Consider the following 12792-nt stretch of genomic DNA (forward strand, 5'->3'; position numbering starts at 1 on the left):
CTTTCATGCCCCATTCCTTTTCCTATGCACTCTGACTTCTGTGCCTTAAAGTGATTCACGTGCTACTTAAAAAGCTCATTTTCTCCTTTTAGGTGCCATTTTCTCTAGAAAACTCCTCTAATCTTTGTCTGTAGTCAAGATTAATCTTTTCTCTTGTTCCATATTGTTTTGTGTATTCCTTTATTGTGTCTTCTGCCACATTGCCTGATGGTTAAGTTTAATTTCCTGTGAGTTTTAGTTGGGTGGGACCAGTCCTTTTATTATCTGTCATCTTTTGAATGTATAGCGTGGTTCCTGGCTTCTGTGGCAGTATATTCAATAGAAAAGTGGTGAATGGACATGTTAGGTGCAATCACTTGATGTTTTCAGTTCATTTTAATCATGGGGAGGAGATAGTTTTATTTTTATAATGGCTTATTTATCTTCTCTTACATGTTTTCAAGGCTGAACAGCCATGAGTCTTTTTTGCTTTTTACTTAATTTTGTTTACCTGTAGTGATTGTATATCAAATGAATAAAATTCATTTGGTGTTTTGAAGTTGTTTTCAATTCTTAGGAGCTCAATGTGTTCTGTATTTTGGATAAGTCTGCTCTGTGACAGAGCTTAGAGGTCTTAATGGAAAATAACTCCATACAAATATTACAAATACTTATTTTTTAAAAAACAGTAATCCAGTTTACGCTTTTTTGCATCTTTCTATATATTTTGTAACAAAATTTTAGTTAATGAAATAGCTACAAATAAAAACTTAAAGAAAAAATAAATATTTGCATCTCAAAAAATGATATCTAATACATGAACTAATAATGCAGTAGAGGCAGAGAGATTAATCTGCATACTGGTGGTGTGTGTTTTAACTTGGTCAAGTCATGAAGCTCTTTGTTTTCCTTCATCAGTAATACAAAGCTGTGGTGATAAGGTAATTCTGAACTTTAAAAGCTTTAGAAAGTGATAAGATCATACCTTAATTTCCATGAAATTAATGATGATTTGAACACATTCTTCCTATAATAAGGAATAATTTGGTCAGTGGGAATATATTTCCTTAATTTTGACAGGATTGCAATGTAAGCATTTTTCTCTTTTATGGTCCACTGTATTATGAGAAAGAAAGATAATGTTGCATTTAAGTCTTAAAATATCAAGGTAGAGTGTCATGTTTTTCATGAATTTTCTGCTGTTTTAGATTTCATTCTTATGAAAAGATATCAAAGGAATATGTGCTTTTGAATAGTTTCATATTTTATGGAATCCAGTCAGCCTATTAGATTATTAAATTTGATTATCTGTGACCTTCCATGTAAATATAGTTAACTTGACTCTTACAAGTGGTTATATGTGAACATAGCTTTGGAAATGTGATACATTTTTATTCATTATTACAACTACATTATGATAAATTTTTAATACATTACCTGTTTTTATTTTTCCTTTGGAGGATTGGATAGCATTAGTCAAAGCAGCTGCTGCAGCCGCAGCCAAGAATAAAACAGGGAGTAAACCTCGAACCAGTGCTAACAGCAATAAAGATAAAGAGAAAGAGGAGAGAAAATGGTTTAAAGTACCTTCAAAGAAGGAAGAAACCTCAACTTGTATAGCCACACCAGAAGTTGAAAAGAAGGAAGATCTTCCTACATCTAGTGAAACATTTGGTATAAGATACATTCTTATTTTCCTTCCTTTTGACACTGGTAAACTTATATAGTGAATTAAGTTAAATCGGTTGGTCACCTGTAATATCAAACTTAAGAAATTATTAGGCTTTTTACCTAGCATAATACATGGCTAACTTAGCATCTTACAAATAGATTTGAGGATTAATTATATCATTACTCAAATGTTAGATGCTGTCAATATTCTTGAATAGAAACGAGTTGCTATTTTGATTTGCTTATTCTTGGTAATAGGGTTTTGCTGAGTTTGTTTGTTTGTTTTATTTGTATTTTTTTCTTTAACCTTTTAGTTGCTTTGCATACATATCTAAATTTTATGGAAAAAGCACTATTATTCTTTAATTGCTTTTCTTTCTTAAAAAATAACTGCTTAAAGCTGGGCATAGTAGTGTACACTTGTACTCCCAGTGCTTGTAAGGCAGGATTGAGAGTTGAGGGCCAGTCTAGGGTATATAGTGAGACCCTGTCTCAAAAAAATATTTTTTAAATTAAAACATAATTAGGTTTATTTCTGCGGAGGAATTTGTGTTCTTACAAAGTATTTTTTATTACTTTACTGGTTTTTGAAAATCATGTGTTTTAATTTTGGATTCTAGATAAAGTCTCATATATTTGTTCTGTTAAAAGTAGGACTTCATGTAGAGAACGTTCCAAAGATGGTCTTTCCACAGCCAGAGAGCACATTATCAAACAAGAGGAAAAATAATCAAGGCAACTCATTTCAGGCAAAGAGAGCTCGACTTAACAAGATTACTGGTAAACTACAATGATTCTTTTCTGGGGGAATAGAGGTTTCATTTTAGAGTAGTATATTTTTAATAAAGTAAAATGTACCATTTGTGTATCAGTGTAATGAACTGCTAAGAAAGTTACTTTGTGGTTCTTCATGGTAAATGTTTTTCAACACTGTCAGCCTTTTCTATTGTAAAATGTGAAAGATAGCACACAGATTTTTCTACCTACCTCACAGGGATGTTGTGAGGATATTGATAAGCCCAAACACTGCAAAATCACATAGTTTTTGTATCATTTTGGTGGTAAGAATAGTTTCTATAAGAAACTATTTTGTCAGCCGATGGTGACATAATACCCAAAGTTCTAATATTTTATGTCAGTATCCTTACATTTGCCCATACTCACTTAAGGATGGGACAATATATGTTTGGAAAGATGGAAGTCTGAGTCAAATTCATTTCCTGAATCATCTGTTAATTCCTGATATAAAAGTACTTCTATAAATTTTTAAAAAGTTTTTATTTCTGCCCTTATCTTCTCATTGAGCCCTTGCGTCTAGCCTTGTTTTCATGTGCCTTCCTGCGACTTAGGATATAGCAGTGCTAGGATGATGGAAAACAAACACTGCCAGTCCTAGCCTACTTAGTGTTCTCAGAAGAGGGGTTTACATGTTGGAATCAGGGCCCCTCATGCTAGGCCCTTTCTCCCAAGGCCTATTCAGCCTCCTTTACCTAGTCTTAATGAAATTGTAAGCATATTTCTTTTTAGTATATGTTAAAGGGAAGTTAAAATATCTTAATGATTCATTCATACATTCTTTTCTAAGGGCAGTATGGTTTTTACCACCTTTGGCCTAATAAAGCTATGTAAACCTTTGTGGCATTCATTTAAAATCTTTTGAAGAAGCTTGGTTTTGTTCTCAAATATTGAAATAAACATAAATTAACATGTTTCCACAATTTCTGAAGAGAAGAAGCCTACTGATACACGCCTCAAGCTGAGAGTTGTTAAGAACCACTCTTGGATTATATTGTTCATCTAAGTGATTATAATTGGTTTCAGCAGGTGGGAATATTCAGTGTGTTTCCATTTGTTCATATTATTTTTGTGATTTTCTCTGGTAAAGGACATATTTGCCCCCAGAACAGGAAATATTTCAAATCATTTTACCCATTAAACCTTTTCTTTAGAAAATTGTAGTCTTAGAACCAAAATATTCTCTAGGTGATTGTTCTGGTGGGAGCCTGAAACTTCAGTTTTGCCTTAAAATGTGGACCCCAGTGCTACACGCAGGACAGAAATGGAATAGTACTCCTGACTCCCGGATGCAAAGATTGAAACAGCATTGTTGGAGGAGTCAAGATCAAGAAAGATGGAGGTGACACTGACACGATATGACTGCCAGCTTACCAGCATCGTGTTTTTTTCCTTCAATCTGGATAACACACCTTGCTTTTAGTTTTAGTCAAACACACATCTGCCTACTCTTACATGCCGTACTGGAAGGTTCAAGTTCCAATTCAACATTTAAATGAAAAAAGAAAAGAATTTGAGTCTGTGGTGATGCATTATCTTTGTGTGGCTTTGGAAAGACAGTAGTGAGAGAAAAAGAACCTTTCTGCCATGCACATCAAGTTATAATCCTGGTTGCTTAGAGACGCTCTGTGCCTTCTGTGGAAGGACTTTCTCTCACGTTTCTTTAGGAATCTTAAACGTGATTGTTTGGCAACAACAGCAGTGCTTAAGATTTTATGAATGTTAATTCATTACGGTCTTTTCCCTTTATTTCCTCAGAAGAGTTATATGTGTGATAATCCTTCTAGGATCTTACCTCTCTGCATCTATTTGGGATTTCATGTTACAACTGTGTCATGCAAAAAGATAATACTATTATAAGATTGTCTTCAGTGGTTGAAACTCAAGCTTGCCTCTGTACAATAAATTTCACATATGGTCCATAAATATTGATAAGAACTAATACAAAATACCTCTTTTGGAATGATGGTGTGTTTTAAACTTCTCAGGCTCACCTATATGTGTCTTTATGTTCCATTAATACTGAGAGGATTATGGTGTCATTCTCTGATATACCCCCTACTTCCTTCTCTTTTTAAGATAGTTCTACCTGGAAATAAGTGAATCTGCCCCTGGGTAAATTTAATTCTTTGTATATTCACATCCTCCCCACATAAATACCTTACAGTGATTCTAGATCTGATTTTGGTAGAGAGTAATGTAGGTTTGGCTTTTTTGAGTTTCCAAATAGACATTGAAAATATAGTCACACTTCTAGTGTCTTATTTTTCATTATATAATATACCTTATTGATAGTTAAATCATATGCTATGTGCATATTGATATAAAATAGACAGTTTTTCTGAGCTTGGTGGCATACGTCTGTATTCATAGCACTGGGAGGCCGAGGCAGGAGGATCACTGCAAGTTTGAAGCTATCCTAGGTCATGTAGTGAGTACAAGTTCAGCTGAATTGAGAGCCTGTGCCAAAAACAAAACAACAAAGCCAGGCATGATGATGCACTCCTGTAATCCCAGTACTTAAGAGGTTAAGGCAGGAGAATCACTACAAGTTTGAGGGTAGCCTGGGCTACATAGTAAGTTAAATCCTGAACCTGAACTACAAAGCTATACCCTGTCTCAAAAAAAAGAGACAATTTTGTATAGAAAATCAAGAGTTAATATGTTTGGTACAAAATTGCAAGCAAATTTATACTAGATTTTAAAATAGAAACTGTTAAGGGGTAACCTTGAGTGAGTGATTGTTTCTAATTGTTCCTAGGAGTTTCTGGACATTCTAACCCTTTAGGTATTTTAAGTGTGAAGAATTTTAAAAATACAGTTATTTTTTTTAAATTCTGGGATTTGAATTGACTAGTAATATGTTATTGACAATAATAAAAAAAAAAATACTTGTTTTTTGGTTCCAGCAAAAAGATTGTGTTTTGAAATCCCTGGGTGAAATGAATAGTTGGACCACTGTGCTCTTTGTGTGTTTCTCACTGGATTGCAGGGAGCTCTGGCCCCTTTCTGTTTATTCCTTTTGGCAGGGAGAAAGAGACTGTATTTTATAGTTAGGTAGAATTTTGTGAGGTTATGATTTTGTTTGTGGGTAGGACTGATGTTTATTTGATACACTCCTTCTACCTTGTGTTTAAATACAGTAGTACCTCAGTTTAGGCACTTAATTCGTTCCACAGTTTTGGAGATCACCTTATTTGTGTTCATGTGGGGAAAATGGCCATGGTCTCCTCACCCGATGCGGAATTTGAAAACAAAAACAAAATTTTGGAAATGCCTTCTGTTTGGGAACTAAATTGTTAGCAAACAAAAGTAGCAAGCAAAATCATTCCTGAACTGATGCACCACTGTAATATCTTAAAGCTGTATAATGTTTTCTTTTAGGATATTCTGGAGGATAGCCCATTCATAATATATTGATAGCAAGTACTTAAATAAGTAAAATGATTTTAATTTGTTTCAGTTTCTTTTCAGTTACTCTTCACATTTTGTGTAGATTTTACTTTTCTTCTTAGAATGTTCGCAGGTTTAGATAGCAGTTTTGGACTGCCTTTTAAGTTAGAAGTAGAATCCTCTCTTCAAGTACCTGTTTCATTATTTGTTTCCTCTTGTTATTTTTATTTAATAACTTTAGACTTGGCATGCATGTAAAGTATACCAAACTTCATTGATCATATTTGAGGTTTTCTAATTCTCTAGAGACCAAGTATTGTATTTTTGAATAGTTTTTCTTAAATGCTTCATTATTTTCTGTGAGCATAATGCAGGCTTTTTTTCTTCCCAAGACATTACATGGGAATGGCTCTTCGTTTATTGATTTTGTAATATCTTAATTTAAATTAACAAGTTATGGCTGAATTATTTGCTTTAATATTTGTGGTTCTTTTCATTTGTGGTTTGCGATCCATACTATCTAACTGATGACAATTAAAACTTTCTACCACCTATATGAAAGGAAACAAAATAGAATATATAAACATTGAATAGCAAATACCTGTCTTATTTGACTAACCCTTAGAAATAGAACCTCTACTAATTTCCTTGCAAAAGAAATTGGTTGTCTAATTTTTTTTATTTCAATCATTCATAGATTTTCAAGAATACTAGCTGTAGAAGAAAATCGTAGTTAGTGGGGTTTAAAATGTTAAAAGAAATATACCTTGCTATTTTTTTTTTAGTCATGTAAAAACTATGTTCAGGATATAATTAGGGTTGAATTTATTACTTAAAAACATTTTAAAAGTTGCTTACTTAGCTTTTTTTCCATTTAAATCTTTACTGTATGTAGTATGAGATGGGAACAGACCATGTAAGTTGTCTTCTCAAACTGGGCCAAGTACATTGTTAACTACCAGGCATTGGTGTATCAAAATAGTCATCTTACTAGCTTTTTCTTTATGTTTCTGTTTGAGTTCCAGATATTCAAGTTTCCAGTAAAGGAATGGTGCTTTTGCTTAAACATTTAGCTCCAGCACTACATCACAAATAGTTTTTTTTTTTTTTGTACTGAGGATCAAACTCAGGTCCTTGTGCTTGCAAGGCAGGTGGCAGAACCACTGAGCTAAATCCCTGGCCCACAAATACAGTTTTAATGTCTGACTTCGCACTGAGTCAAGACAGGATACCTGTAGGTAGCGCTACAGAGTGGAGTATTTGGAGACTCCTCTTTTCTTCTATGAAATAATGTAGACAGCTTCACTGATAAAGGTGGTATAATTGCTGGGATAAGTTTATAATACTGTCAGTTGTTACCATGCTTCGTTTGAAGCAAAGCTTTTTTAGGTGGCCTTTTATGAGCAAGGTGGCCATAAACAAAAAGAAATACATGTCCTTATGCAGTGTGCTTATCCTCCTGACTTCATTGAAGGTACTGACAGACATAACAAGGAATTTTAACCAAGTAAATACTTTTAAATTATTAGTTAAAACAGCTTTTTAATTTTGCTAAATTTTATATATTCCAAATAAAATATTATCTTTTCTAAAATTGAGAATTAGTGATATGTGTTGGATAAAATAGGAACTTCCAAATTTCTCATCATGTGTAAATTAAAGCTCTAAGTTAAGATGTGCTAGGAAGGACCCCTGCATTTTTCTCATTAACATAAAATGGATCCACTGATATTTTTGGAACTTTGGTAAGAAGATAAAATATAACTGAAAGATATGAACACACAAAGGTTAAAGGATCTAAAGGAAAGTAAAAGCTAGGAGCATATTTTAGCTACTACTAAAACAAAACTTAGTTTTACCCATAGTACATTTTATGAGAATCAGCAATCTAAGCAATAAATCTTGACTTTTGAATCACAATTTAAAATTTTTACTGTGTATGTATGCACATGCATGCACTTGTGTGTACGTGTGCACAAGGATCTGAAGAGTAATATTTTGTAAAGCCCAGGTAACTGAATACTGAATTTCTTTTGGTTGAGTACCTTGACATATTAAAGGTGTTTGTATTTTTGAAAAGTGAGCATTGAGAACTTTGTGTAGTAAAAAGTATAATGGTGCTACAATTTTTGAGAAGTTAATTAGAGTGCTATCAGTATTTTTTCTAACAAGCCATTTCTGTACAATTTTTCTCAAGGTTTGTTGGCATCCAAAGCTGTTGGGGTGGATGGTGCTGAAAACAAAGAAGACTACAATGAAACAGCTCCAATGCTGGAGCAGGTATGAAATGGTAGCATTTGATTTTTTTCAAGGTTCCCACTGGAATGATGGCGGAGCTGTAGTATCTACATAATTGAAATTGCCCTTTTGATCAGATAGAGGAATAGGAAGCTAAATGATATATTTTTAATTCTGCCTTCTTCAAGGTATACAGATAAACTACAGACTTGATTAGTGTTTGTTTTTAGTAGACTGGCATTAAAGCCTTGGTCTACAAAATTGGAAGGCCTGCAGACAGGCATCCCAGGGTATAAACTTCCAGCTGGATCACCTTTAACTAGCTTACCAGAAGACCCTTACACAAATACTTTTCATTTGTGAGTTAAAACAGGGTTTTTTGACATCAACTAAAGCTTCTTTTGTAAGAAGTTTCTTTTATATTGTATAATTGGTGTTGTTAGACTGTGTGTTTTATGGATTGATCAATGAGCCATACATTTTTGCTAGGATGTATATTTTAATAACTACAATAAAAGAGAGTTTAAAAAACTATTAAGGGTCTGTCTCTAAACCACCTAACAGGAATTAAAAAGTGAAGGTTGCAGTCGCTAGATTTTGCCTTGGCTACCTTCAGATTCCCACAGTACCTGTACATAATGAACTGTGTGCATGCTTTTACATTCTCTAAGGGCTTAACTTCTTAGGCACTGTAAGACTGTAAGAACACAGTAATAGCCATAAATGGATTTCCGTAGTTCTCCTGTTTTCAAATCTGAGCCTTAATGTAGTTTTAATGTATCCTTTTTGTATTATTTTAATTTGCTTAATTAGTAGCCTATAAAGAAGACTTGAAGATGAATATCTTTTTGCTCTTCTCTATATGCATTTTAAAGACAGTCTAAATTTAATTGATATTGTATTGAGTTTTTCAGTGTTATTTTAGGCCTGACTAAATAACAGTGCATTGTTTTGGTGCCTCCATTAGTTTTGTATTAAATCAGTGATCTTTTAAATTGATTTATATGTCAGTAACTCCTCTATCTTTTGATTTTTTTGTTGTCATCAAACGGTTAAGTCCTTGCCGTTATTGTCAGTATATCAACCAAATTTTAAATGACTTTTTTTTGCTGTGTACTACTATATTAATTGTCCCAGATATAACAATATTTTGTACAATCACCACTGTTATGATATTCTCAGAATGCAATATATCAGGGACTTGGGTAATAAAATGTTTCTGGAAAATTCATTACAATGTCAATCTTTCATTACACACAATCTTGTGAGGTGAATGTGGTTATGAAAATTATTCTATGTGGAAGTTAGTATAGGGAGCAGTACCCATTTCAGAGAGAAATACAGAAAATGACAATTTGAAATCAAGTTAAAAAAAGGAAAATGGAATAACTCGGCTATTTGTATATGCATAATTAAAACTTTTTTTGAGAGTCCTTGCCAGTTTTGTAACAGAGACCAATAATCATTATTGAACGTGTTGTAAATTATTTAGATTTTAAGGAACATTATAATGTTCCCTTATTTTTGATTTGTTATTCAGGTTGACTTCCTTGTGAAAATGTTTTGTAACCAAACTGTTAATTTTTATGCTACATCTTAGACTTGCTTCAAAGTTAAAAAGCCGAGTTATAAAGCTCTTAATTATATCTCACTTGATAGCAACCGTAGACCTGAAAGAGAAGTGCTGATTGTCACTAACTTTTATTGTCCTAATGACTTAATGTCAGTCATGACATAAATTGCTAGCAGGTCTATAGCCAAAACTTACTATGCTAATGGATTTATTTTACTTATATTTTTTAAAAGATTCAATCTATGTGGTCTTGAACCTCATTCTCAGATTATTAATTATAGATTATTTAATTGTATTAGGGAAATGTCATGTTATATTTACTTTTGGATAAAAACTTGCATTAGATGCATAATTCAGTAAGTTTTTGAAAGTGTTTTAATTTGTCCTTGTTTAGAAGTTAAGCACCTTATCAAGATTAATTTAAGTTTAAAATCTTGTTTTATAACTTTGTAACTTAAGAGTAATGAATGCTGTAGTGATGTCTTTCACTCATGTGAAGATGAACAATAAAATTGTTTATTTACAAGTAATGGCTCTAATTACTTTTCTGGCAACACCTTTTATGACAAGCTTAGGAATACTTTCCTTTTATGGAGTACTTTTTCAAATGATTAGTCCCCATTTATACACATATGACCAGTAAATTCAGAAATAGAAATCAGAACTGGATGAATGGGGCACTTGACACCACACCTTTTATGTGGTATGTCCAGCAAGCCATCAGTAGAGCATTCCACAGTGCCTTGCTTTAACATCAAGTGTACAGCTTTTCCCCCACCAGAATTTGAGGGCCTTTTCCTTTAGGGGGAACAGAATGATTTAGTCCCCAAACAGTGATCTTTCATATTCCGGAGAACAGCAGACTGCAGATTCAGTGGTCATTCAAAAAATATATGGAAGTAAAAGGTTTTCTTGGGGACATCCATGTTGTTCATAGTGCTAGCAGTTTGACTGACTTGTTATAGTGGCCTATCATAGATATTTTTTCAAAACATGTATATTTTGCTCTCAGATACATATATCAGAAAGAGATGAGATACATTGTAAGAATTCTAGCATGATAGCTTGCAAACCTATCCAATGTTGCTATTTTCTGTTGTCTTTGAGACACATGCACCCATAATTTTACATATGTAGGGAATTTTACTGCCAAGTGAATAAAAATATTCTTTATGAAAGAACTGACAAAGTTCTAATTTTTTTTAAAAGTATCAGTTGGCAGGAAGAAGGTAAAAACTCTCATCTAAGAATGCGACGTATTTTGTTTTTAAATCCAATGTTTTTAACTTACAGTTTTTATCTCTTTGGTTTTTTTTTTGTTGTTGTTGTGGCTTGTTTTGTATTGTTTTTAGTCTTTTAACTCTCTATTGCTGGTAGCTCTGATTTCATGATGCATTATGCTTGTGAAACTCTAGCTTTCAGCATTAAAATGAGTTAAAGATGTTTTGTTAATTTGGTCATTGTTTTCTTGTTGAGATCTTTCTTTAAAGAGAAACTGTCTACTTATGGGAAATATCCACATTCCGCTTGTTAAAGGAAGTTATTTTATAAGAAAACATTTGAAATTCAGAAGTTTAAACGTATTTCGCTAATGCTCAAAAACATAATGCTGCTTATATACTTAATAATTATTAATGTCCCTGGGAATTTTCATTCCAAAGCAGATATATTTCAATTTAATGCTTTAAATATTTGTTTAGTATATTATTTTATATTCTGAAAATATTATAAATAATGTAGCAAAAATATCAGACTGAAAGTTGACAGTATCCCTTTAAAGATGACTTATCCAACTTTTAGTTAATAATTTGTGGGGTTCTTTTTGGTTTTTCATTTGTAATAGAAATGTTATATGTTGCTTAACAATGTTTTGAATACTAAAGTTGCTTAACAATCAAAATAGAATACAAGAGCCAAAATGAAGAAACCAAAATAAAAATATCAATTTTTTATTATTTATTCAGGCGATTTCACCTAAACCTCAAAGTCAGAAAAAAAATGAAGCTGACATTAGCAGTTCTGCCAACACTCAGAAACCTGCACTGTTATCCTCAACTTTGTCTTCAGGGAAGGCTCGCAGCAAGAAATGCAAACATGAATCTGGAGATTCTTCTGGGTGTATAAAATCCCCTAAATCACCACTTTCCCCAGAATTAATACAAGTCGAGGATTTGACGCTTGTATCTCAGCTTTCTTCTTCAGTGATAAATAAAACTAGTGAGCACAGATTTTTAAAAAATAGTTCCTTATCCTATAAGATAAATTAAAATAATTTGATTGTAGTTATATTGTATTTTTATGAAGTTGCTTTTTAAAAACTCAAATTTAAGTGAATATGATAGGGAAGACTGGAAACGCTCTAGGGGCAAAAATCAGACATTTCTTAACTGATTAATTCAGAGACTGCTGCTGGTTGAGAAATCTTACTGTCTAGTAACACAAACTCCATTGAAGTTGGACTCTCAAATAATAATCAAAGCTCAATGAGAGGCCTGATTCATTAAAAAAAAAAAAGACAACCCCCTGAAAGGAAAAACAAACAGGCGTAGAAGAACTCATGTTAAATATTTTAACTTAGTTATTAACAACTCTTATGTTGAGGCATAGTATCCTGCTTGTGCTCAAATCTCTGCAGTACATTTTATGCATTCATTTAATGATTACAGTGCAGACTTGAATTCAGTGCTGTCAATGAGAGAAGAGTGCCTCCCTTATATTTTTTAATATTTTACTGTTTCAGTACTGCTAACTTAGTCTTTTTAAAAATTACCTTTCCTGCTCACTTCGGCTGCACATGTACTAAAAAATTACATTTTAACGTGGGTTTGGATACATATGACAAGAATTATGTTGGCTCTGAATTCCTCACATTAATATTTCAAGTTAGAGACATGAAAAGCAGTTATTTATAAAGTGATGGGATAAATGACATTTTTTTCTTTTGCGCTTTATACATCTGATAAACTAGTAACATAATCAGTAAATAAGTATGACACATTTCCTTAAGAATTGTTCTGTATTGTGTCTTCCAGAGTAAGAATGTTGTCCCTGGGCTGGGGATTTAGCTCAGTAGTTCTGCTACCTGCCTTGTAAGCGCAAGGACCCGAGTTCGATCCCCAGTACCAAAAAAAAAAAAAAAAAAA

The 12792-nt window shown here is 32.8% G+C and overlaps 1 protein-coding gene across 3 annotated transcripts in view; it reads left to right on the forward strand.

Annotated features, from left to right (window-relative positions):
• The window catches only part of Phf20l1 (PHD finger protein 20 like 1), a 68577-nt gene that overhangs the window by 22523 nt on the left and 33262 nt on the right, over positions 1-12792 (forward strand). For 2 of the 3 annotated variants that reach the window (XM_010629583.3, XM_010629584.3), the window contains 4 exons: positions 1440-1653; positions 2305-2430; positions 8036-8118; positions 11614-11866. In XM_010629583.3, coding sequence (XP_010627885.1) covers positions 1440-1653; positions 2305-2430; positions 8036-8118; positions 11614-11866 — 676 coding nt within the window. Of the gene's footprint in view, positions 1-1439; positions 1654-2304; positions 2431-8035; positions 8393-11613; positions 11867-12792 lie in introns of those variants that run through there. The other variant, XM_010629585.3, reaches the window with a different exon arrangement.

This window comes from Fukomys damarensis, unplaced genomic scaffold, assembly GCF_012274545.1.
Source record: "Fukomys damarensis isolate Sample0158 unplaced genomic scaffold, DMR_v1.0_HiC HiC_scaffold_5, whole genome shotgun sequence".
NCBI classification, from domain to species: Eukaryota; Metazoa; Chordata; class Mammalia; order Rodentia; family Bathyergidae; genus Fukomys; species Fukomys damarensis.